General features: G+C 36.2%; 1 protein-coding gene across 4 annotated transcripts in view; it reads right to left on the minus strand.

Annotated features, from left to right (window-relative positions):
• Positions 1–26,116, minus strand: part of mri (BTB/POZ domain-containing protein mrityu) — a 384,830-nt gene that overhangs the window by 48,195 nt on the left and 310,519 nt on the right. For all 4 annotated transcript variants that reach the window (XM_090381835.1, XM_090381837.1, XM_090381834.1 and 1 more), the window contains 2 exons: positions 25,023–25,125; positions 8,880–9,000 (listed from right to left, as the gene is read on the minus strand). In XM_090381835.1, coding sequence (XP_090237961.1) covers positions 8,880–9,000; positions 25,023–25,125 — 224 coding nt within the window. The remainder of the gene's footprint in view (positions 1–8,879; positions 9,001–25,022; positions 25,126–26,116) is intronic.

Raw genomic sequence — 26,116 nt, forward strand, 5'->3', positions numbered from 1 at the left:
CGAATCGATTACGGTCAAAGACAAGCGGATGTGTGGCAAAATTTAGGACTTGCAAGTTTAACTGTAAGAACGATTATAAAAAAAAAAAAATAATCAATTTTAGCAGCGGGAAAGATAGCTGTTCCACTGCAAGCATCTAGGGCTAGGCCGGCTATTAGGATTGAAATGGAAAGACTAACTAATTTTATTGAAGATAATATCCAATGCAGAATTCAGTTAAGTTAAATATTATAAATAATAAAAATGAGCGAGAGTTAGCATATATGATGATCTGAAGAAAACTCACCTAAAAAAAATAAAATTGGAACCATTTAAAACTAGTAAGGGCTGGTTGAATATATTTAAAATCCAGGGAGAAGCCGCAAGTGCAGATTAAGGAGCCGAAACTTTCAAAAAAGAACTTGTTAAAATTATTGAAGAGGGATATTGTGTGTTATACTTCTCAAAAAGTTTATAACATAGATGAAGCAGGACTTTTGTGGAAAGTCCTGCTTCATCAATGCGAATGCCTAAAAGAAGTTTCATATTGAAAGAAAAAAACATGCCAGGTTTCAAAGCGGCAAAGGATCGGTTGACTTTATTGTTGAGTGGTAATTAAACTGCGGGGGATTTAAAATTAATACCCCTTTTAGTTTATTTGGAAGAGGGCCAAAGTTCAACCCAAAATCGACACATTTTTCATAATTAAATTCATCAATTAAATTAAATCAATTTAGATCAATTAAATTCATGATTTTAATTGGAATTTTAAGTTTAATTTTGATACGTAAATAGTTACCACATAATTATATACGTATGTAATGCAGAATATTTTATATGTACAAATATTTGAATATTAAATATTTTGACCAACATTTGTGTATCTTTTCACTACCGTTTATTATTGATTAGGAAATATCCTATGGCACTGACCGCAACTCACAAATACATATGTTACCTTATGGGAATGCGACGCTCACTTAGCGTGGATTCACTTAGCGCTCTGTTTTTCCGGAACGCATTATCAGCATTAAGCGGGGGTCACCTGTATTTATAAAAAAATAAATCATACAAATATCTATAAAAGAATATTGTCGTATGACTTACAACACTGGTGTCAACCGTCAAGAGTGTAGACACAGATGACAAATACAAAGAACATAAATATAACAGAAATCACTGCAAATGCCAATGACCCAGGCATGAAAAATAAATCAAAACTGGAAATGGCTCTAATATATACGGGGTGGGCTAATGACCTCTAGTGGAGAGAGAACTAAAAAATGAGAAATTAAATTTGTGATAAACACAATCAGCATAAGTAAGAAAGTAATTAACACACAAAACAACAAGAAAAAGTGCTGAAAATTTTGGGAAAGCAAAAAAAAAAGTTAATTTAGGAAGCAAACAGTTTCTTAATATGCATTCATAAAATTAATAGCTCATGAGAAATGAGGAAGAATACAGAAAAGTAAAACTTAAAGGAAGTATAGTATATTAGTGAGGCTCAAGTAGCCCAGGGTCATAAATCTCGTAGAAAGAACCCTGAACTGAGTTCTGAGAGTATGAATCCTGAATTTAAAATAATGTGAAAATAACGTAAAAATAGGAATAATAGGCAACTAATAATACAGTTAGGCATCATATATAGTCATATGTCATACAATGTATGATATTTACAGATGTAATAACCTGAAAAATGAGAAATGATACATGATATTAAGTGAAACACCAATAAAAAACATAATTAAAATGTAGTTGGACAAAACATTGTGGAAATTCAGTAAGAAATCTTATTTAAATCAATATGATCTGTAATTTTTTTTTTAAATTAATAATATTAAGAGCTTTATGAGAATTGTATTTAGTATTAATAGTAGCAAATGATGTAAGAAAGCAAGATTACACAGCATTAGCAAAAAAAAAAAAAAAAAAAAAATATATATATATATATATATTTTCCCCTTTTCACCTATCCCCTACAATAGTCTAGTTCTTCCTTAAATTTCTTCAAACTATCCACTTTCACAACAACAGAAAAGATCCTGTTCCAGCAATCTGTAAGTGCAAACTTCTGCACATCTAGCCGGCAACCATCCTTCCTTAATTTGAATTCATGCCCCTCCCCCCATAACATAGTCTGAGCAAGAGGAAGCACCCATCAATACTGAATTTTCTCAATCCATTCAAAGTCATAAATACCTCAATCAGACCACCTTGCAGGTGCCTAGTCTCCACACCCAATTTGCAGAACTGAAGCCTGTCTTGGTGAGAGCAGCCCTTTTTTACCATCACCAATCTCCTTGCCCTTCTCTGTACCTGTCCCAGCAGATCTACATTCTTCCTAAAATTAGGCCTCCAGACTTGCATGCAGCAATCAAGATGTTGCCTGACCACTGCTATATAAGAATAGGAGACCGGCAGAATTACTTAACAAGTACAGGTCACTGTTGAACAAAAGCCGAGAATTAGGGTTGAAACTGAAAGTGTCTACAATTCTGCCCAGACACGATAGGAGGGAGTATATGATGAGAGCCTTGTCGATCAATTCGGCCCTGGAAAGATTGTGCAAGGGTCAAGGGGTAGAATTTTTTTCAGATTGGACTGTACTTGTTAACAGGAGAGATTGCTTCTACAGGGATGGGATACACTTAAATAGAAAGGGTGCAAGAATATTTGCTGATGCTATAGAGGCAGTGTTAGGTGGGTCGGAAAACTGCTAGCTTGGGGGGGAGACAAAGACCAATAGATTGACAGTAGCCACTGGCAGAGGTGAAAGAGATTCTTGCACTGCTTCTATTAGAATGAGCAGAAGCCTGAAAAAAAAGATGCATGATATTTCAGAGACTGCTGGGAGCCATTGCGGTACAAGTAAACACATGGGTTGTGTTAGGGTAGCTAAGAATAGAAACAGGTGCAGGTATACTTGCGTGTACACCAATGCTAGGAGTTTAGAAAATAAATTTGATGAATTTGAGGTATTGCTCAAAACATCAAAGGCAGATATTGTTCGGATATCAGAGACGTGGTGTCACACAGATATAAGGGATGCAGAACTGGAATTTGGGGAGTACAACGTCTACAGAAAGGATAGACAGGATAGGAAGGGGGGAGGGGTTATGCTATTAGTTAAGAAACACATAAAAACCAAGGAAGTGAAGCCAGTCGACATCGCTGGACAGTGCAGTGTTGAGTCAGTTTGGTGTGACATAAGCATTGGGAGATCAAAATTGAGAGTAGGAGTGTGCTATAGGCTTAATGACTCTGATGAGTATAATAAGAAACTGTACAGGGAAATAGAGTGGGCCAGTAAATCAGAGAGTCTTATAATGGGAGATTTTAATTTCCCAGATATTGACTGGAATTTGGGGGCTGGTCACTCACACACTAGCAGGGCTTTTGTGGATTTATTGGATGATTGTTTTCTACATCAGCATGTTCGGGAGGCAACTAGAGGGAGTAATACTCTTGATTTGATTATCAGCAGTGATTCTTCATGCATTAAGAATCTGCAGATAAATGAACCACTAGGTGGCAGTGATCACAGTGTGCTGAAGTGGGATTTACTCAAAGAGGTAACTACCATTAGGGGTAAAGGGAAGGGTTATTGCTTCCGTAAAGGCGACTACGATGGACTGAGACAGTATTTCAATTCTATACAGTGGGACCAACTGATGATGTTACCAACAGCAAATTCAAAATGGGAAGCATTCAAAGAACTTATCTTGGAAGCTACTAGGCTTTACATACCAACTAAGAAATACTGTTCAAGGTTTAGGCCAAAATGGATGTCAGATGAACTAATGAGGCATATGGCAGAGAAGAAAAATGCATGGGATACTTACAAATTAACACATGACACAGAAGCCTATGATAGATGATAGATACAAGTTGATATGCAACCAAGTTACAAAGGAAGTTAGGTAGGCGAAGGCAGATTACGAGAAATCCTTGGCAAGGGATGCAAAGAAAAACAGCAAAGCGTTCTTTACTTATGTAAACTCTAGAAGGAAGGGGGTGAATCAGATTGGTCCACTTGATATTGATGGGTCAACTGTTGATGATCCTGCTCAGGTAGCTAACAAACTAAATGAATATTTTGCATCGACGTTCACACATGAGGAGTTATTCAGTGAGGGGAATGCCAGAGGTGTATTCAACTCTAGCAGTAAGCTACAGAATCTTGAAATAACTGGGACTAAAGTGGAGGAGAAACTGTTGAAGATAAACACAAGAAAGGCACCCGTTGTGGATGGGATCTATCCAGTTATATTAAAGGAGGCAGCAAAGGAAGTAAGCAAACCCTTAGCCATAATTATGAGAGCTTCCTTGGACTCAGGGGAGGTACCCATAGACTGGACCCCAAATGTGACCCCAATTCACAAAGGAGGATCAAAGGCTGACACAAGTAATTATAGACCTGTGAGCTTAACTTCTGTTCCAGGAAAATTAATGGAGGCACTGGTTAAAGAAGCACTCCAGGATCATTTAGATAAGACTTCAGTTATAGCTCGGACACAGCATGGTTTTGTTAAGGGGGCCGACCGGGCTAGCCGAGTGGGTAAAGTACCTGCCCGGCAACCCAAAGGTCGCGGGTTCGATTCCCGCCTCGGGCTTGGATCAAAGTACTGCAAAAACCTTGGGAGGTGCAATATGGCCACAGAAGCCAATGCGCCAACAACTAGCAAATCAAAAAAAAAAAAAAAAAAATCAACCATTTGTTAAGGGGAAGTCTTGCCTGACCAATTTGATTGGGTACTATGATGCAGTCACAAAAGAACTGGATGCAGGGAATAGCTTTGATATTATATACTTGGATCTTAGAAAGGCTTTTGATACTGTTGCACATGGAAGACTGCTACACAAATTGGAGCAGTGTGACATTGGAGGCAAATTGCTGCTATGGATAAAGGGGTGGTTGAGGGGGAGAAGACAGAGAGTGGTAATCAATGGACACTGCTTATCGTGGACTAATGTTATTAGTGGAGTCCCTCAGGGCTCAGTGTTGGGTCCATTATTGTTTTCTGTATTTATAAATGATATTGATGATGGTATATCAAGCTGAATGTCCAGGTTTGCAGACGATACAAAGGTTGGCAGGGTTGTCAAGGACACTACTGACACTATGCTGCTGCAACAGGATCTGGAAAGGTTGAGCAGATGGGCTGAGAGGTGGCAAATGAAGTTTAACATTGACAAATATAAAGTACTACACATGGGAAACAGCAACCCCAGAGCAACGTATCAACTCTGTGGTACTACACTGACAGTGGTAGTGGAGGTTGATAGCCTAAATAAGTTTAAGGCTCAGCTGGACAGGTATTTTGAACGTACAGAGGGGTGAAGTGGAAGTGGGTTTTTTTTTTTTTTTTTTTTTGGCTGATGCTGCATAAGCTTGCTTTCTTGCATCAAATGCCTCTACTAATGCTAATGCTAATTAATAAATACAGAAAACAACAATGGGCACAGCAGCAAACCCTGTGGGACTTCACTAATAACATTAGTCCATGAAGGGCAGTGCCTACTGATAACCATTCTGCCTTCTCCCACTCAACCATCCCTTTATCCATAGTAGTAACTTTCCCTTAATGTACAGTATCAAAAGCTTTCCTGAAATACTTTCCAAGTATATGATATCAAAATAATTTTTTGCATCCAATTCCATTGTCACTGCATCATAGTATCCAATTAAACTGGTCAAACAAGATCTTCCCTTAAAAAACCTATGCTGTGACTGAAGTATCCATACTATGACTGATACTGCATAGAAGCCAAAGGAAAAGAGTTGCCAAAGATTTTTAAGGTAGAATTTTCCAATGTTAAAAATAGCAATATTGATATCATTACAATAGCGGCAATCCTGGTACTAATGAGAGAGGATGATATATATTAGAGTGCACACTTTTAGAGATATTGGCTAATCAGTGAGAAAAATTAACCACCTCAAAGTTGAAGGATTACATTTATTTTAAAGGTTAATAGTACTATGCTTATTATCAATACAGGTCTAAGTAATTGACATTTTGGTTAAAATCAATTTTTCCCATGATAAGCTTCTGGGAATACAGATTGCCAAAATCAAGAAAATTTGAACAAAAACTGAGCCCACTAAGATCATCTACATATCTAAATAAAAGAATGTCCTATAGGAAAGAGATTTCAAACCAGTAGCGATATAAATTAGCTAGATACATGAAGCTAGACTGCTCATAGGCATTCCTTGGATTTGCTGGAAAACCAAATTACCATTGCAGACAAAGTTATTTGAAAATACAAAGATTATCAAGATTATTCCAATATGTAGCATTACATTTAATTTCATGTTTAAACTTCTGATATATTTCCTGAAGAACTATTTATTGCTATTTCTGACATTAGAAAATTCTACCTTAAACTTACTGGTAACACTTTTCCTTTGTCTTATTTGCAATATCACTTTTATAAAGCTCTTGATATTATCAATTTATTTTTTTTTCTGATCATATTGATTTAAATAAGATTTCTTACTAAATTTCTACAATATTTTGTCCAATTACGTTTTAATTTAACTTTTTTTTTGGTGTTTCAGTTAATTTCATTCACCATTTCTCATTTTCTAGTTTTGTACATCTGTAAATACCATACACTGTATGACATGACCATGTATGATGCTTGTCTATAGGAATGCAAGTTCTCTCTCTTTTTTTTTTTCTCTCATTTATTATTAGTTGGTTATTATCCCTACTCTCACATTATTTTCATATTATTTTATATTTGTAATTCACACTCTCAGAACTCAGTTCGAGGTCCTTTCTAGAGGAATGGGATTTGACCTTGGACTAACTGAGCAACTATTTTGCTACTTCCTTTACTTTTTACTTTTCTGTATTGTTCCTCTTATTTCTCGTGAGCCATTAGTTTTATGAATGCATATTGAGAAACTGTTTTCTTTCTACATTAACTTTTTACACCATCACAAAGTTTTCAGCACTTTTTCTTGTTACTTTGTTCGTTAATTACTTTCTTATCTATATTGAGTCATGTTTATTACAAATTTAACTTCTTGTTTTTTTCTTCTCTCTACTAGAGGTCACTAGTCCGTGCTGTATAAATTAAGCCATTTCCAGTTTTACTTTCTCTTTCAAGCCTATACCACTGACATTTGCAGTGAGTTCTTCTGTTGTATTTCTGTATGCATTCTCTGTAGTGTCAACTATACACTACATGCCTATTACATAATATCTCTTCTGCCCCTAAAATTTGTTTTGGCTTTAACATTCTTATTGCTGATTTCAGTAAATTTGATCTAAATTTACTACAAATTTTCACTATTTTATTTATTTACTTTAATTTTGAACTCACTGTTTGGCATGTATTTTTCATTCCAAACAGTCATGATATTGTCATCTTTATCTACAATCTTGATGGTTGACACCAGGGTTGTAAGTCATGACAATATTCTTTTCTAGATTATTTGTATAATTTTTTTTATATACTATGATTTATTTCATTTACTTACTCCTTTATTCCTTTTCTATTTATTCTCACTGTTTTATTTTCCTTTCTCTCCATTACTTTTATCACTAAACATATCTTTGGCTTTATTCATATATATTGGATCCTATATAATTTACTATGCATCCAATTTAATGGAGTGGATTTAGGTATAATATACGGCATTTCAGGCATTTTTAGCCTAATGCTAATATTGCCTAATGCTGACTAAGATTTAGTGCTGTTAGTGGCAATTTATATGCCTATATTTAAAAGACTTAATTTAATGGTTAAATATATGCTAATTGAAACACTTAAATCTAAACTATCTAGAATTAACAAAACAAAAAGAAAGAAAGAAAAAGAACAGATAAAAGAAAAGACAGAAAGAGGAGAAGAAAAAAAAAAAAAAAAAAATATTCATTCAAATGGCCAACTCTCCACTACTCATCAGGAGCTTTTAATGCATAGATTGCCAAACAAAATGAATGGTTCAAGCATATCCTTTTCTGTTGTCCCAATAACAGTTTTATTGATTTTAATTAATCTCATATTTAGTATGGCCAAATATAAATTTTTTGTGATCATAATTTAAGACTAAATTTTAAATTTTATTTTTAATATATAACTGGTTTTTACAGAAAACTGGGACTGGAACCCAAAGCTCTAAGGGTATGCATCATATAATAAAAAAATACATATATAGCTCAATAAAATACAATATTTACCATATATCTCTGGAATCCACACTATGTGTGGCAGCTGGCAAGAAAAGAGAGCAACTTCGATTTGCCGCTGATTATATTGCTTACAAGGGTGCCATCTGGCAAATGGTTACTCTGCAATAATCTTGTAGATGATATTATTTTAAATTTAAATGTTCATTATTCTAATTAAGATACTAAGCGGCAATATTTTGAATAGATTAAAGACTAATTTTAATTAAGTAATGGTGTAAATTTAATACAAACTAATAATGTTATCCAATGGGCAAGGACTGGTATAACCTTTCTATGGCATAAAAACCAATTTATGCCCAGTGGGATAACTATTTACATATATACAACCTCCCAACAAGGTGATTTCAAACCCCACAGTGTTTCAGAAAATAACTTCAGTGCTTTGGGAAAACATGTTTTCCTAAACCACTGAAGTTCTACAGCATAATAAAAAATATATAATTGTGTGTGTGTGTGTGTGTGTGTGTGTGTGTGTGTGTGTGTGTGTGTGTGTGTGTGTGTGTGTGTGTGTGTAGAAAAAAAAATTACCAGTCAGGATTAATATTAATATTATGTGCTGTATCACAGGGGTTATACTTATCAAGTTTATTAAAGCTTCTATCTTCAAAGTTTATTACATACTGTTGGATTTTGTAAGGAAAATTAAAAATAAAAGAAAAAAAAATAAATAAAGAATTCAGTTCTCACTGAGGTTGTGACATTTGACTGTCTGAGCATCAAAAGGAATGAGTAAATAATCACAGGCTTCTCTTAATTCTGGGACAGATACACTTGGTGGACAACGAATTATTCCAGTTTTGTAGTATTCCTATAAAATGCAGAGAAGACAATGGGTATTAGTTGGGAAAAAAACCTATGATGTACTTTTTTTTTTTCTTTTGTTTTCAGTTTAACAAAAGCAACATAACTTAGTAATATATAAATCAAGATTAAGTGAATTGTGTCATTAGTTTTACACAAATTCCTATGTGAAGACACAGGATAGTAATGGTTTATGAGAGCATAAAGTATTTCAATGATTGAACAATTCAGTGCATTGGCTAACACTTAATCTGTTAATTTTAGTGATCCATTATTTCTTTCTTTTTTTTTTTTTTTTTTAATAGAGAGAAAAGATTACAAAGGGTTGAGAGCATCCCCTGGTTTTTGATATCAGGTCTGAACAATTTGGAAGAAGGGTTCAGATATACAGTTTGCTTCACATGAGCAATGTGCAACACTACCTGTGGTGGTGCTACACATGCACTGAACAATGGGTCCAGTATGCTCGTACATAGTTTGGTGGATGGTCATAGCATCAAGTGTCCTTTCCAGTAGGTTCCAAATATACTCATTGGGTTGAGATCAGATGAACTGGGTGGCCATGAGAGGATGGAGAATTCATTGTTGTGTTCTCTAAACCATTTAGCAACATGTCAGGCCTTGTAGCATGGCCCACTATCTTGTTAATAAATGCCCAAGCTGTCTGCAATACAATGTCAACACAAAAGGATTTACTTGGTTTCCAGTTATAGAAAGGTAGGCATTACCATCAAGATGTTTATTAATGGTGATCAGAGGACTCAAGACATAATAACAAACAATCCTCAAACCATAGCACCACTGCCTACGACACACTAAACATGAACAATGCATTCAGGTATCATAGCCTCTTGTTTTCTCCAAATATGTAGATAAGCTAATCAGCATGACAGAGTTGAAAACGGATTCATCAAACCAGGTGAAAGATTTTCATACTTTGGTGATCCAACCTAAGTTCTGATGTGCACATGCCAGGTGCAGTTTCTTGTCTTGCAAGCATGTGTTCCTGTAACAGCTGTCAACTGCCACAGCTAATACAAGCTGATGCCCAGCACATAGCCTACACAGATATTGGTCTTACTATTCCTACATTGTATTATATAGTTAGCTGGGCCACCATGCTGCATACCTACTGTATTATGAGATCAAACATACAACACTCACCACAGGCATCAACCACATGTGGCCTTTGGCTGGTTGTTTGACTGCTGCTGAGCCAGTCAAGGTAGACGTGTTATACCACAGAACAGGAGCACTTAACCACATTGGCTGTTGTCTAGATACTGGAACCTGTACATCTTATCCCCACGATCATCCCATGTCCAAAGTCAGAAAGATCTTGATGCCAACCATTCTTCCTTGCAAAAAAACTGATTGCCATGTGTGCCAACTACAATCTTATACTAGCCATTCCTGAATTTGAGCTTTCACCATCACAGACCATTCAATTTCTACACAAGGGATGTTGCTAATGCAAAGTTAACTCAGCATACATATACAGGGAGTTCTTGCTTTACGAGTTCCCGGGTTTACGTTTTTTTTTTTTTTTTTTTTTTTTTATCAAGTATCAACAAAATCGAAAATATGAACATTCATTGCAAAAAATTAATGTTAAAATCAGTGTAGATACACCATAGTTAACTCTTAAGAAACTATGATGGTAATGTGGTAGGCATCATTTGCTCTATCTCATGTTGTGTTCTTCGTTCACAACGAGAGTTGCCACAGTATTGCACTATCTCAAATAAGTAATGCTTCACTAATAGAGAAGACTATTGTTACTTATTCTCAGTGAATATTGTGTGATTATCTTCACAACTGGGTTGTCTTGTCTTCAATACCTGCCCAACCACCGATGATAGGCCAATAGCTTTGAAACGGTGCCGTCTGGGTGGTGGTACTCACTGAGAATAAGTAACAATAGTCTTCTCTATTAGTGAAGAGTTACTTATTTGAGGTAGTGCAATACCATGGCAACTTGTTGTGAAGGGCCACAATATGAGATGGAGCAAATGATGCCTACCATCGTAGTTTCTTAAGAGTTAACTATGGTGTATCTACACCGATATTATATAGATATTAAACTCTTAACTCAAAGTATTATGCCTTGTTGCATTTAGTTAACTTTAAATAAATGTTTAACATGATTATAATTATGCTAAACAGTATTTATAATCATCCTATATATAATTATATACAGGATGATTATAAATGGGCACTGCTCTTCTTGGATTAACATAATTAGTGATATCCTCAGGGTTCAGTGTTTTCAATATTTAATAACATTCACAGTTAACTTTTTATTATCTTAAATATTTATTAACAATACTGATGACAGCAACATCAAGTGCATTATTTATGTTTGCAGATAATACAAAGGTTGTCAGTGTCGTTAATGACAGGAATCAAGGCATAATGCAACAAGACCTAGAAAAATTGTAAACATGAGGGTGAGAAGTGGGAGCTGATATATAATATTGATAAATGCAAGGTACTGCATATTGGTAGTATTAATCCCAGAATAACATAGCAGAGATAGGGTGGTACCACATGCAAGATAGTACAGAACAAAACAGACCTACTTGTAATTGTACAGTCCAACATGAAGTTCTCTGAGTAGTGCAGACAGGCTGCTAGGGCAGATCACGGAGTTTTGGCAGTGATATACAGGAATTCTGCCAGCAAGGACAAGGAGATTATTATCCCACTGTGTAAGGAAATGGTTAAGCTGCACCTTGAGTGCTGAATACAGGTCTGACAGCCTCATTTAAAAAAAAAAAAAAAAAAAAAAAAAAAAAGATGCAGATCTTTTGGAACATGTAGTACAAAACAAAAGCAAAGAGCAGAAAAGAGAAACAAGATTAGTCAATGACACACAAGGATCCTCTTAACATAGACCAGTTCTGAAAATTGCAGCAACTGAAACTAGGCAGCTGTGAGACCTGACTGAAATGTTTATCACTTCATATTGATAGAGAATTAAATGCTGATGTCATCTTTACTCATTTTCAGATGACACACATATGGGAGCATAAATTGGAAAAACATGGTTGGAGTCTAAATACAATGTATATATGAATGAAAATTTTATTTCAGCCAGAGAGTGATTGGTTGCTGGAACAAACTTACATCTGGTGTTGTGGAAGTCTTTAATTTGAATAAATTTACACTGGTCAACAAAATGATTTGTTTTTTTTTTTAAATCAAAGATTTAAACATGCTTTTGTATGCCAATTTTGTGTGCTGATTTCAAATATATTCTCGGTGTCCCCCTTCCCCAGCACATGTAGTTTCACATAATACAACTGCTGATATCAGCAGAAGTTAATTAAGATAATTTCATTACAAAACACATGTGACTGGTTACAATAAAATTTTTTATCACTTTTACAGTTTAAACCAAATACACTTGATCGCTTCATTAAAAGAATACTTTAATATCCAGTACAACATCAGGCAATAGTCTACCAACATACTTTCATTCTAGAAACCTTGGTAGTTATTTTCCACTGACTTAATGTCTTGATGAAATAATTTCCCCTACTCGTCATTCACCGTGACGAGGTGTTTGAGAAAAGAAGTCTAAATGCAAGTAATGAAATTTTAATGATATACAACATCCCATTTCTTTATATGTATTGATCAGTTTCTGAATTTCATCTTTCTGTGCAGAAGACCTGTTGTTATGAAAGGGAAATCTTTGGTCGCCCAAAGATTTCCTTTAGCACTTTCGCTGCACTGATCTTTGGAAATTTCTAACTTAAGTAATGAAATTTATCATTGGATCCACTAACGGAACATAATTCGCACTACTTGTTCCTGGCTCAAAAGTGCTTCTTTGAGGCCAGTCACATCTGGTGTAGTTATCTGGCTGTCCCACATGTATATGAAAGAACTATATTTTGTAAACAACCCTCCTTGCATGTCCAATAACATACCAACGACTTTGAGGTTCACTGCAGATATTCCATCTATGAGTGCTGTATTGAATTGCTCTTCAAATTATAGTCTCTTTTAGATGAACAGAGTAAGCAGTGGGGATGGATGGCTTTAAGTTCCTGTTACAAGAGTGAACAGATTTTAACCTTCACTGTGAAGAGGTGATGGAGGGGTGCCATTCAGATTAGGGCTTACAATACCGGTCAAAATCTTAATACCGGTATTTCAGTATTTTTTTAATTTATGAAACCGGGATACCGTTATTCCAAAAACAAACATTTTTTTCAATAAATTTTGATGAAAATTACGTGCAATAAAGTAAGGAAAAAACAAGTACTGTAATTACTTGAATTCATGTTTTAAATAAACTTTTATTCCAATAATAAATATTCTGAAAAAAAAAAAATCATTAAAATGCAATTATTCTAAGAACAAAACAATACCTATTGTTATTGCAAAGTTTAGTTATGTTTAAGCATCCACACTACCTATCCGAATAAAGTGAGCTCTTAAGAAACATTAACAATCAATAGTATGATCATTTAAAATGGATCTAATTTTGGTACATACAGTATTTCATTAGCGGCAGAAAACACTCTTTTGGATTCTATGCTGGATGGTGCTATTGTACTGAGATAATCGTAGACGATCTCAGTCCATATTTTCTAGGCTTTGAACTTTTTTTTAGCAAAATTAGTTAAAAGTATTTCATTAATTTCTGACTCAAGTTCATCTTTTAAAATCTCATTGGAGTCGGGCAATTTCTTATTTTGGAAAGATTTTGTGGAACACTGATGTTCTGTTCCATGTTGGTCTTCCAGGGTTGAATTATGTACATCATTTTCTGAAGGAGAAAGACGTTTTATTTAGAGAAGTATAATTTTCACTATAGTATCTTTACTGAGTCTGGGAGAGAGCAAAAGAGTGGGGATAAGGAATAAAGAAGAGAGCAAAGAGTGCAGTTAAGGAATTCTTCACATATATAAATGCAAAGAACAGAAGGACAAATCAGATTGGACTCTTATTTAATGGACGTGGGATAGTATTAAATAACACAGTTGAAGTTGCAGACGAACTCAACAGTTACTTTGCATTGATATTTACAGAAGACAAACCCTTTGTGTCAATGAGATATTATGGAAGTGAAGTTTAAAAAAATGTAATTAATGATGTTGAAATTTCAAATGATTATTTAATGAGAACTTTCGTGCCTACAGGCGAGTAGGGCTCCTGTGGTTGATGGCATATACCCTATAATCTTAAAGGAGGCGGCAAGTGAGTGCATTGAACCATTAAGGCTAGTTATGAGAGCATCAGTGGACTGGTGTAAATTGGAACATAAAGGCGGTTCTAGAAGTGTAACGGGAAATTACCAACTGGCCAGTCTAACTTCAGTAGTAAGGAAAATCATGGAGGCAATGATCAAGGGTGGAATTCAGGATCATTTAGATGGAAATGGAACTCTGTAGGATACACAGCATGATTCTGTAAAGGGAAAATCATGTTTAACAAATCTGGTTAGCCATTTTGACAGGTCACTCGTGAGCTGGGTTTAGGGAATAATTTCGACATTGTTTATTTGGATTTCAGCATTAGCACTGACTTGGATGATTTGTCTCAGTCCCACATGAGTGGTTACTTTATAAGTTGGGGCAGGCTGTAATCATAGGGAAAATCCTAAGATGGATAGCACGATGGCTTGAGGGCACCGGGTAGAGGGTTGGGATAAATGGTTATTCCTCAGATTGGGCTAATATAAGAAGTGGGGTTCCCCAAGGATCAGTATTGGGACCACTGTTGTTTTTGATTATCTTAAATGACATCTATGAAGGGATGGTGGGCGTGAGGTCTAAAACTTGCAGTTGATGTAAAGATCAGCAGAGTAGTTAATGATATGATCGTCACCAAGTAGAGCTTCTTCAGAGTGACCTAGACAGACTTCCGGGATGGTCACAGAAGTGGCAGCTATGCTTTAGTTCAGCAAAATGCAAGGTATTACACCTGGGGAATAGCAACCCCAAAATAACTTATACACTTGGTGGGTTGTTCAACTAAAGTCAGTAGTGGAGGAACGGAACTTGGGAGTTACGATATGGTCCGACATAAAGTTGTCCGAGAATTGTGGGCAGGTTGCAATTTTGCATGGTGTCCTATCAATGATTTATCGAACATTTGGTAGTAAAGATAATTACGTCATAATCGCATAAAGGTGATTTTATAACCTTTATGTGATTGAATTATAAACAATTTTTTTTTAAATTAGTACCGAAAAACCGGTATTTTTTGTATCAATACCGGAAAAAAATTACCTGGATCCCGGTATTGTAAGCCCTATTTCAGATGTGATGTGTAATTGTGACAATTCCCTAAGAAACATCACTGATATCATGGAAACAGCAGAAGTCTTATTTTTTTCAATAGTGAAACACTTTGATGTCCTTCTTAACAAAGTGTTTTACTTTAATATCCAGTTCTGCTTTAGCTTTGGAGAGAGCTAAATTAGTAATGAAGTCATTTAACTCGTCTTGAGTCAACAGCTCCAGCTCCAGTTCTAATGTCTCTTCGTTGGGTATGTACACAGGATTGGCTGAAGTCCTCAGGCCACTGCCAGCTGCACCTTCATTGCATTGCATTTCATATTTCAAAGAATCTAGTACATGCTGTGGAGGTACCGGATTTGGCATTCTGTCAACATGAGGTATTGCTCTCATCACTGAATCTAAGTTTGGATGAACAATCTTGTGCTTATTCTTTGCTGAGAATCCAGTTACATTCACATTAGCAAAGTAACAATCACCACTGTGGTCTTCTGGCTCATTCCATATCATGGGTATGGCAAATGGCACAGACTTTTTCTCTTTTGTTCACCCAGTCACATAATCCATTCAAACAAGTGATACAAATGACGTGGTGCCCATGCCTTATTCTTGTCATGTAGAGGACAGCATAGGTATAACTGATAAATATTCTGCTTATCTGTCATGATTGTATGTTGTTGTGATTTAATCAGAAAAGAGCCATACACACAGAAGAATTTAGGGTGATTTTTATAATTGTTCAGAATAACAATGTAGTGTTGTAATAATTCAACAGATCTTATGTGAAGAATAAGATTAACTATATATCATATGTAAGCAAAAATAGATATTATATATAAGTATATAACATATAATCCATCCAGTAATTCAGTCTTATGACTGGTCACTTCCTCTAATGAGCTGTCTCCACATTTGTCTTTTCCAGTTCGTTCAGTCTTTTCTTGCTCATTCATCATTGGATTTCTTGGGATATGTTTACTTTACAGGGTAGTTTCCCGTTGTTTTCCATGTTCGTAGTAGCTTTCTCTAACTGAAGCTGTGTTTGCTGCCACTGACCTATTCAGGTTTCTCCACCACCAAAACTCGGATTATCAGCCTACTCTACTGGTAACAATATTTAGACCCTGCATATCCTTCCTTCTCTTAGCATAGGCATATAATGCAAGAAAGCAAACTTAAACAGCATCAGTTAAAAAAAAAAAAAAAAAAAAACTCTTCCCATTTCACCCATCCATTCGCTCCATATTTGTCGAGTTCTGCCTTGAATTTATTTAAGCTATCCAGTTCTACAACGACAGATGGAAGTTTATTCCAGAAATCGCCAACCGCTGATTAGAAGCAAATTTCTGCACATCAATTCTACAACTGTCTTTCCTCAATTTATGTCCCCTCAGAGTATTAATCTGGGCAAGAGGAAGAATCACGTCAGCAATGAGCTTGCTCAAACCATTCAAGGCCTTATGCACCTCAATCAGATCACCTCGCAGATGCCTAGTCTCCAGACATTGTGATTTACACAACTTATGCCTTTCTTCGTAAGAGCAATCCTTTGTTCCATTCACTAATTTGTAGCCCTTCTCTGTACTCGTTCCAGCAGCCCTACATCCTTCTTAAAATAAGGCCTTCAGACCTGTATACAGTACTTAAGGTGTGGCCTGACCATTGCCTTATACAAGGGGATAATCACCATATCCATGCGACAAAAATTCCTATATATCATCGACACCATTAGCTACTCTTGCAGACCATCTGCACTGCTCAGAAAACTTCATATTTGACTGCACAAATACCCCCACATCGTTTTTAATTCTCTACAATGCTGAGTGTAGTACCACACAGTTGATACTGTTACTCTGGGGTTACTGCTACCCATATGCAGCAGTACTTTACATTTGTCAATGTTAACTTAAGTTGCCACATCTCAGCCCATTTGCTCAACTTTTCTAGTTCCTGTTTCAGTAGCATACTATCATTAATGTCATTAACAACCTTGCCAACTTTCATATCGTCTGTAAACTTAGACATTAAGCCTGATACACCTTCATCAATATCAATAATAAATACAGAAAACAACAATGGACCAACACTGAACCCTGGATGACTCCGCTAATACCATTAGTCCTCGAAGAGCAGTGTCCACTGATTACCACTCTCTGTGTTCTACCATCCCTTTATCCATTGCAGCAATTTGCCCCCAATGCCACTCTGCTCTAATTTGTACAGTAGTCTTCCATATGCAACAGTATCAAAAGCTTTCCTGAAATCCAAGTATATGATATCAAAATTATTTTTTTCATCCAGTTCCTTTGTTGATCACGTCATAATATCCAATCAAATTGGTAAGACAAGACTTCCCCTTAACAAACTCATGCTGTGTCTGAATTATTACTGCAGTCTTGTCTAGATGATCCCGCATTGCTTCTTTAATCAGTGACTCCATTATTTTCCCTGGAACAGAAGTTAAACTAACAGGTCTGTAATTCCTCATGTCACCCTTTGATCCCCCTTTGTAGATCGGGGTCACATTTGCACATTTCCAGTCCATGGGTACCTCCCCTGAGTTCAAGGAAGCTCTCATAATTATGGTTAAGGGTTTACTTACTTCTTTTGCTGCCTCTTTTAATATAACTGGATAGATCCCATCCACCCCAGGTGCCTTCCTTATGTTTATCTTCAACAGTTACTCCACTTCGCTCTCATTTTTTACAAAATCATTTAGCTCACTGCCAGAGTTTAATATACCTCTGGCATTCCCCACCGTGAATAACTCCTCGTGTGTAAATGTAGATGCAAAATATCCATTCAATTTGCTAGCTACCTGAACAGGATCATCAACAGTTCAACCATCAATATCAAGTGGACCAATCTGATTCATCCCCTTTCTTCTAGAGTTTATATAAGTAAAGAGCTCTTTGCTGTTTTTCTTTGCATGCTTTGCCAAAGATTTCTCATAATCTGCCTTTGCCTGCCTAATGCCCGTTGTTACTTGATTACTGACCAGCTTATATGTACCATAGGCTTCACTGTCACCTGTTAATTTATATGTATCCCATGCTTCCAGTCTTTATGTCACATCAAAATGATTCAACACTGCACTGTCCAGCCATGTCGACTGTTTGCACTTCCTTAGATTTTATGTGTTTCTTAACTAATGTTATAACCATTTCTCCCTTCCAGTCCTATCTATCCTTCCTTTCAATTACTCTTCTCTACCACAAGTCTCATAAGTTCATCTGACATCCATTTAGGCCTAAACCTTGAACAACATTTCTTACTTGGTATGAAAAGCCTAGTAGCTTCCAAGATTAATTCCTTGAATTCCTTCCCATTTAGAATCTGCTGTTGGTAACATCATCAGTTGGTCCCACTGTATAGAATTTAAAAACTGTCTCAGATCAATGTAGTCTCCTTTACGAAAGTAAAAACCCTTCCCTTTACCCCTGATGGTAGCTACCTCTTTGAGTAAATACCACATCAATACACTGAGATCACTGCCACCTAGTAGTTCCTTTATCTGCAGATTCTTAATGCTTGAAGAATCATTACTGATAATCAGATCAAGAGTATTACTTCCTCTAGTTGCCTCCCAAACGTGCTGCTCTAGAAAACAATCATCCAATAAATCCACAAAAGCCTTGGTGGTATGTGAGTGACCAACCCAACCCACAAGTTCTAGTCAATATCTGAGAAATTAAAATCCTCCATTATAAAGACAATCTGATTTACTGGCCCAATCTATTTCTCTGTACAGCTGTTCATTATACTGTTCCGAGTCATTAGTCCTATAACACACTCCTGCTCTCAACTTTTGTTTTTCCAGTGTTTATGTCACACCAAAATGATTCAACACTGCACTGTCCAGCCATGTCGACTGGTTGCACTTCCTTAGATTTTATGCGTTTCTTAACTAATGTTATAACCATTTCTCCCTTCCAGTCCTATCTATCCTTCCTTTCAATTACAAATTAAAATAATATGAAAATAATGTGAGTGCAGGAATAATAACCAACTAATAATAAATGGGAAAAAAAAAAGAGAGAGAACTTGCATTTGTATAGTCAAGAATCATACGTGGTCATATTTCATACAGCGTATATTTACAATGCTAATAAAATCAGAAAATGAGAAATGGTGACTGAAAATGAATGGTGAATGCACAAAACTGGAAAATGAAAATGGTGAATGAAATTAACTGAAATACCAAAAAAAAAAAAAAAAAAGTCATAATTAAAACATAACTGGACAAAATATTGTGGAAATTCAGTAAGAAATCTTATTTAAATCAATATGATCTAGAAAAAAAAATGTTTTAATTGATAATATTAAGAGGTTTATAAAAGTGATATTGCAAATAATAAATAAATAAATTTTCTGTTTATACTCCGGGACGACCAAACAGTCAGAGGAGTTAACAAGATAGACAGAATACAAAAAACAGCACTGTATTTAACAGTCATGGGCTTGAACCCCAGTCACTCAAGGCAAGTGTACTTATGCACCCGCGCACCTGACCACTAGGCTAGACAAAGTCTAGCCTAGTGGTCAGGTGCGTGGGTACTTATGCACCCACGCACAATCTTGATAATCTTGATAATCTTTGTATTTTCAATAACTTTGTCTGCAATGGTAATTTGGTTTTCCAGCAAATTCAGGGAATGCCTATGAGCAGTCTAGCTTCATGTATCTAGCTAACTTATATCGCTACTGGTTTGAAATCTGTCCCATAGGACATTCTTCTATTTAGATCTGTAGATGATCTTAGCGTACTCAGTCTTTTTCACTTTCCACTTTCCAAAGTGAAAAAGACCTGGGGGTAATTGTGCAGTCAAATATGAAGTTCACTGACAGTGCAGATCATGAAGTCTTGTCAATGATATATAGGAATTTTGCTAGCAGGGTCAGGGAGGGGATTAACCTCTTATACAAGGCAATGGTCAGGCCACACCTAGAGTACTGTGTACAGGTCTGGAGGCCTCATTTTAAGAAGGATACAGAGTTGCTAGAACGAGTACAAAGAAGGGCAACAAGATTGGTGAAGGGAACAAAGGGGTGCTCTTATCAAGAAAGGCTTAAGTTCTGCAAATTGCAATGCCTGGAGAGTAGGTGATCTGATTAAGGTGTATAAGGCCTTGAATGGGTTAAGCAAGCTGAATGCTGATGAGATTTTTTGTCTGGCACAGATTAAGAACCTGATGGGGCATAGATTCAAATTGGGGAAAGACAGTTGTAGAATGGATGTGCGGAAATTTACCTTTAGCCAGCAGGTGGTTGATTGGTGGAACAGACTTCCATCTTCTATGTGGAAGTTTATAGCCTAAATAAATTTAAGGCTGAGCTGGACAGGCATTTGGAACCAATTGAGGGGCAAAATGGGACGGTTTTTTTTTTTTTTTTTTTTTGGGTGATGCTGCATAAGCTTGCTTTCTTGCATCATATGCCTCTACTAATGCTAATCTCCTTGGGTGAGGAATCATGCATTTGTGCTGCTTACGGTGAATGTCACTTCCCCTCCCCTATTTTTATGATTTGATTTTAATTTGAACACTGGGTATCTAGGAGGTCAGGCAGCTAAATTGTACCTTGCCAAGTATAACTTGTATGTTGTATTTTTTAGGCGTTCAGGTGAAGTGCTTTCTGTGCAACTGCACTAGTGACCATGCAGGAAGGAATAAAATGCCAATGTACGAAGTGGAACATCAAAATGAATATGTACATCATAACCAAGCTAGATCAATATGACAATGTACATGTTGAGACTACATACCAAGTGGCTGGAACGACTCCCAGATATTCAGGTCACCAAACAATAATTGGTGGATCAGAGTAGGACCAATATCATGAAAGACCTAATAACTCCTGCAATCTTGGAAAAAATCATGTAGGATGTGAGTGACCAATTACACAAAACAAAGAATATGGATAACATCGAACCAGTAGGAAGAGCAAGAAGAAATACAACCCAGAGTAGCTGAAGTAGAAACAATCGATATTGTTATATCCAGAATAGAAGATGAGTGGAAGAAGGCCCTAATAGAATTCGAGGGAAAGGACCCTGGAAAAAAAAAAACCTATGTTATACCGAAGCAGAGAAGAGTCACAGATCACCTGAATTGACAAATAATACTTTATCTCAAAAACAATGGTGCAACACTGGAGGCCATCCACACAGCCATAGCAACCACGACGATTCATGAAAGAGAAGTGAGAGACCAGCAGCAGCAGCAGAAGAAACAAAAAAAAAAAAAAAAAGAAATCACCAGCTTCGGAAAGAAGATTTCAGCAGAAGATAGAAGAATTAAAAGTCAAGATAGTCCAATTGACCCAGTAACAATGGGGTAATAGCAGTAAAAAATTGAATGAAAAAGTAAAGAGCATCCTCAATGACACAACGTTCACAGCAAACACGATACCAAAAATTAGAGAATAGAAGAATACTTAGACACACCAAAACAAAACCTGCTCACACTCAGCAAATGACTAAGCTGGTACAAAGAGAGCTCCGAGAGGAAAATAAACAACCGTATCTTAATTGAAAATCAAAGAGCCTTCTACAGGAGTATCAGACAAGACAGAAAGAGACTACCCAATCAGAAGACAACTGAGGAGTTCTGGGGCAGCAGAGTAAAGTAAGACATAATATCCGAGCCCCGTGGATAAAACTAGAATGGAAGAAAATAAAGGACATACATTGGATGACAGAATGGGAGATTCGGGAGGAAAAAAGTACAAGTGTTGATCAGGAAGTACCACACCTGGCAAACCCAGGAATAGATAAGTCCACAACTACTGGCACAAGAAACTCAATTGCGCACACACACACACGTACCTAGCAGAGTTGTTCACCCAAATGATAAGTCACGCAAAGACAATCCCAGAGTTTTACTCAAGGAATTACATATCTGAAGGTAAAGACCAAGATACTCAGTGAAATTCAGGCCGATCATGTGTCTCTAAACAATGAACAAGATCCTGTCCAGCTGCATAACCAAGAAGATATTAGACCACTTAGAGAGCCAGAACATCATGGCCTAACAGTAGAAAGGATGCAAGGAGCAATTAACATTAATGTCCCAGTTATACATCAAGCCGTTACACATACATACATACATACAAGAAATGCCGCAACCTGTACATGGCCTACATCGATTACTGCAAGGACTTGGACTCGCTGCCTCATAGCTGGCTAATAGAGATTCTGAAGATCTACAAAGTCAATCTGACTGACAAATTTCCTAGAAGTAACCATGGCGAATAGAGTACCACCATCAAGGTAGAGAATATCACAACCAGACCGATCCCCATTAGGTGAGGAATCATTTCGGGAAGATGCTTTGAACCCATTGTGATTCTGTCGAGCACTCAACCCACTCTCCACCATGCTCAACAACATCAAGTATGGATATAACCTCAAGAAAGTGAAAAAACAACTTGTACATAATCTTCTACATGATGTACATGGATGACATCAAGCTCTACACTGCAACCAACAAGCAACTCAAGCAACTAATACTGATCAGCAATGATTAGCTACAGATTGAAAACATGACAGGGAGGATGCCTACAAATACCTGTGGATGATGCAGGCTCAGCAATTAGACCACAAGGAGATTAAGACCTGCCTGACTGAAAAATACCAACAGACTCAGGAGCCTGCTCAAAGCAAAGCTAATAGAGGGAACACAGTTAAAGCCATAAACTCCTATGCAAAGTGCTAACATACTTCCTTTGGGGTCATAAATTGAACTAACACTGAGCTGGAGGATATCATGAGAAAGTCAAGGACAATGATGACCAAGAACTGCCAACACTACCCAAAGTCAGCCGTGGAGAGACTGAGAATAGCTCAAAAAAGGAGGGAAGGGGCCCTGATAGACCTCACTGAGCAACAGAAGACAGCAATAACTAACCTGAAGGATTACTTTCAGAAAAACACTGCAGCACTCTACCAAGCCAAAAGGACAACAGACAAGCAGCATACCCCACTAAACCTAAGCAAGGAATCTCCTCCTGCCCAGTCAAAGCAAATGAAGCTAGAAAGATGAATAAAGAAGACACTCCATGGTAGACAGTACAATGACATCCATCAATACCACATAGATAAAATGGCACCCATGTGAGACGTTTTTCCCCCGAGACTGAAGGATCCATGCTTGCCATCCAAGACCAAGTAATCAACATCAGGAACTATAGAAAATACATCTCAAAGGAGGCCAAAGTGTCAGATGACACATGTCAACAATACCACTTGGTCTCAAAAATGATCCAACACATCATTGCAGGATGTAAGGTGATCAACCAGACAAAGTACACTCATAGATGTGACTAAATAGCCAGGATAATACGCCAGAAGCTAGGGAGGAAATACCAGTTGATCAAAGAAAGTGCACCATATATAAGTATGAACCGCAGGCCATACTAGAGACCCCAACCCACAAACTGTATTGGAACTGCACCACAATAATGAACAAGACAATCCTAAACAACAGACTGGGCATAACCCTTATCAACATGAAGGAAAAGGCTACCTATTTGAGTGATATATAGTGGTGCCCACCACTGGCAACCTCCAGAAAACCCACAAGGAAAAGATCTGGAAGTACACGGATCTAAGACAGGAGATTAAAGAGATGTGACATATGCAATGAGTAATGACCATTCTGGTCATCGTGCCAATCACTGGTATGGTGCTGGTGCCAAAGACCTTACATAACAGCTTAGCAGCAATGGTCTCCCAGAGAACATGTACAAGGAACTCCAGAAAGTTGCAATCTGAACACCTGTAGGATAATCAGAGTTCCCCCTTATCAACAAGAACGAAAAGGCTACCTATTTGAGTGACATAGCAGTGCCCACCACTGGCAACCTCCAGAAAACCCACAAGGAAAAGATCTGGAAGTACATGGACCTAAGAGACAAGAGAATTAAAGAGATGTGGCATATGCAATGAGTAATAACCATGCTGATCATCGTGTCAACCACTGGTATGGCGCCAAAGGCCTTACATAACAGCTTAGCAGCAATGGTCTCCCAGAGAACATGTACAAGGAACTCCAGAAAGTTGCAATCTGAACACCTGTAGGATAGTCAGAGAGTTCCTCGACCAACAGAAACACCAGACAACAACTACCCTGTGCACTTGGTATCAGTACCCATCACAGGGTGGAACCCTCATCAAGGAGAAATAATATAATAAGAATAATATATTAATGACAAATTAACAATTAAAACAATATGTACAACACTTCTTTTATTATCAGAAAATACAATTCACAACATAACTAAGTGAACTGTGTGTTGTAATGCTATTTTTGTAAATATCTGATGAGTAGGAATCCCATAAGGAAAGGAATAAACTTTGCTCACAGTTTTAATTCAGCAAAAATCACGTATACTAGTATCATAAACTTTTTTTTATCTTTCCAAATGATTTTAATTTAATGAGTTTCAGCTGTTGATGAAATTTACACTCTTGATAGATATATAATATTACAGAGGATGTATGATCAGTGGTCATCATTAATTTTTTAACTAGGAGTTTGTTTAGTTGAATGTGATCAAGGAATTGGTGTAGCTACCATAACATAATGTTCATTATGTTATAACGACCACTTTTGTAATATGTAATTCGAAGAATAAATTAGCTTTTAATATTATGGCACATTCTCTAACTGATCTGGTGATCACTGCTTATTTAAAAAATAAATAAATAAAAAACACCTATTCAAAGCTTTTATTTCTTGATTTGTGAATAGCTCCTTAAATTATCACTCACCATAATAGCACGAAATACTGTTGCCGATATCCCTTCAGCTACTTCATATTCACCTCTTTCATTTGGGCGAGTGAAATTATTTTCTAGTGATGAACCAAACATTCTGTGTAATATATTTGAAAATATTAAAAACAAAATAAGCACATTAATTATTTAAAATTTGTTATGAAAAATGTTTATATAAGCTGGTCTTAGCATATCTCTAAAATATTTATAACATGGAAAGGGGATAAAAATGTTATGATAAAGAAACATGCCAAGTACCATTAATATTTAAGAAGACATTAAAAAGGGGAAAGGACACTTTCACTCATACATAGGATAAACACTTCCATTGATTCATTAACTATACATACCAGTCTGACTATTAATCATTATTCATACAAGTCTGTAAACTATCACACAGGCTTCTGAAATAATCTAATAGTGATTGCGTAAAATGTTCATTTTATTATTCACATTTTAATTATAATTTAAATGATTGATTTAAAATTACGTTAATTTTAAACGGTAAAACTAATAAGTAAAATTGTTATTATAGTTATTTTCTTTCTTTTTTTTTTTTTTTTTTTTTAATTAAGTTTGATTATTCCACCTGCACCCCATACATTTTCTCCCTGGATCCCCTGGGAGATCTTGGAAAAAAAATTACCCTGGTAAAATTGCCTAGCAGAAAAAACATCCACAAGAATGAGGGTACATATGAAATAATGTCCACGTTAATAGGAAAAAATAAATTAACAAATATGTTTGTGTGTGGCCTACAAATTTAAGTAGGATGCTCCACAAAATGATAACCAAGCTTCAGGAGGTTGTTAATTATAAAAGGGGATGTAGTAAAATTAGTACAATCGATGATTTTGAATCAAAAATATTATATAAATAAATATCTCATTCTCGTGTGTTACCTTCAGACTTTAAAATGGTTTATAGTTTTCTGCAGAAATTTTCCATTTTCCATTGGCAACTGACAGCTGTTTGATAATTTTATTACATTTATTCACAGTCTGGGTAATCCTAAACTACAAAAAAAAAAAAATGAAAAAAATAAATAAAATAAATAAATAATTCAAAACTTCTTAACAATGTCAGCC

The sequence above is a fragment of the Mastigoproctus giganteus genome, chromosome 9 (assembly GCF_048544385.1).
Source record: "Mastigoproctus giganteus isolate SK-2022 chromosome 9, ASM4854438v1, whole genome shotgun sequence".
NCBI classification, from domain to species: Eukaryota; Metazoa; Arthropoda; class Arachnida; order Uropygi; family Thelyphonidae; genus Mastigoproctus; species Mastigoproctus giganteus.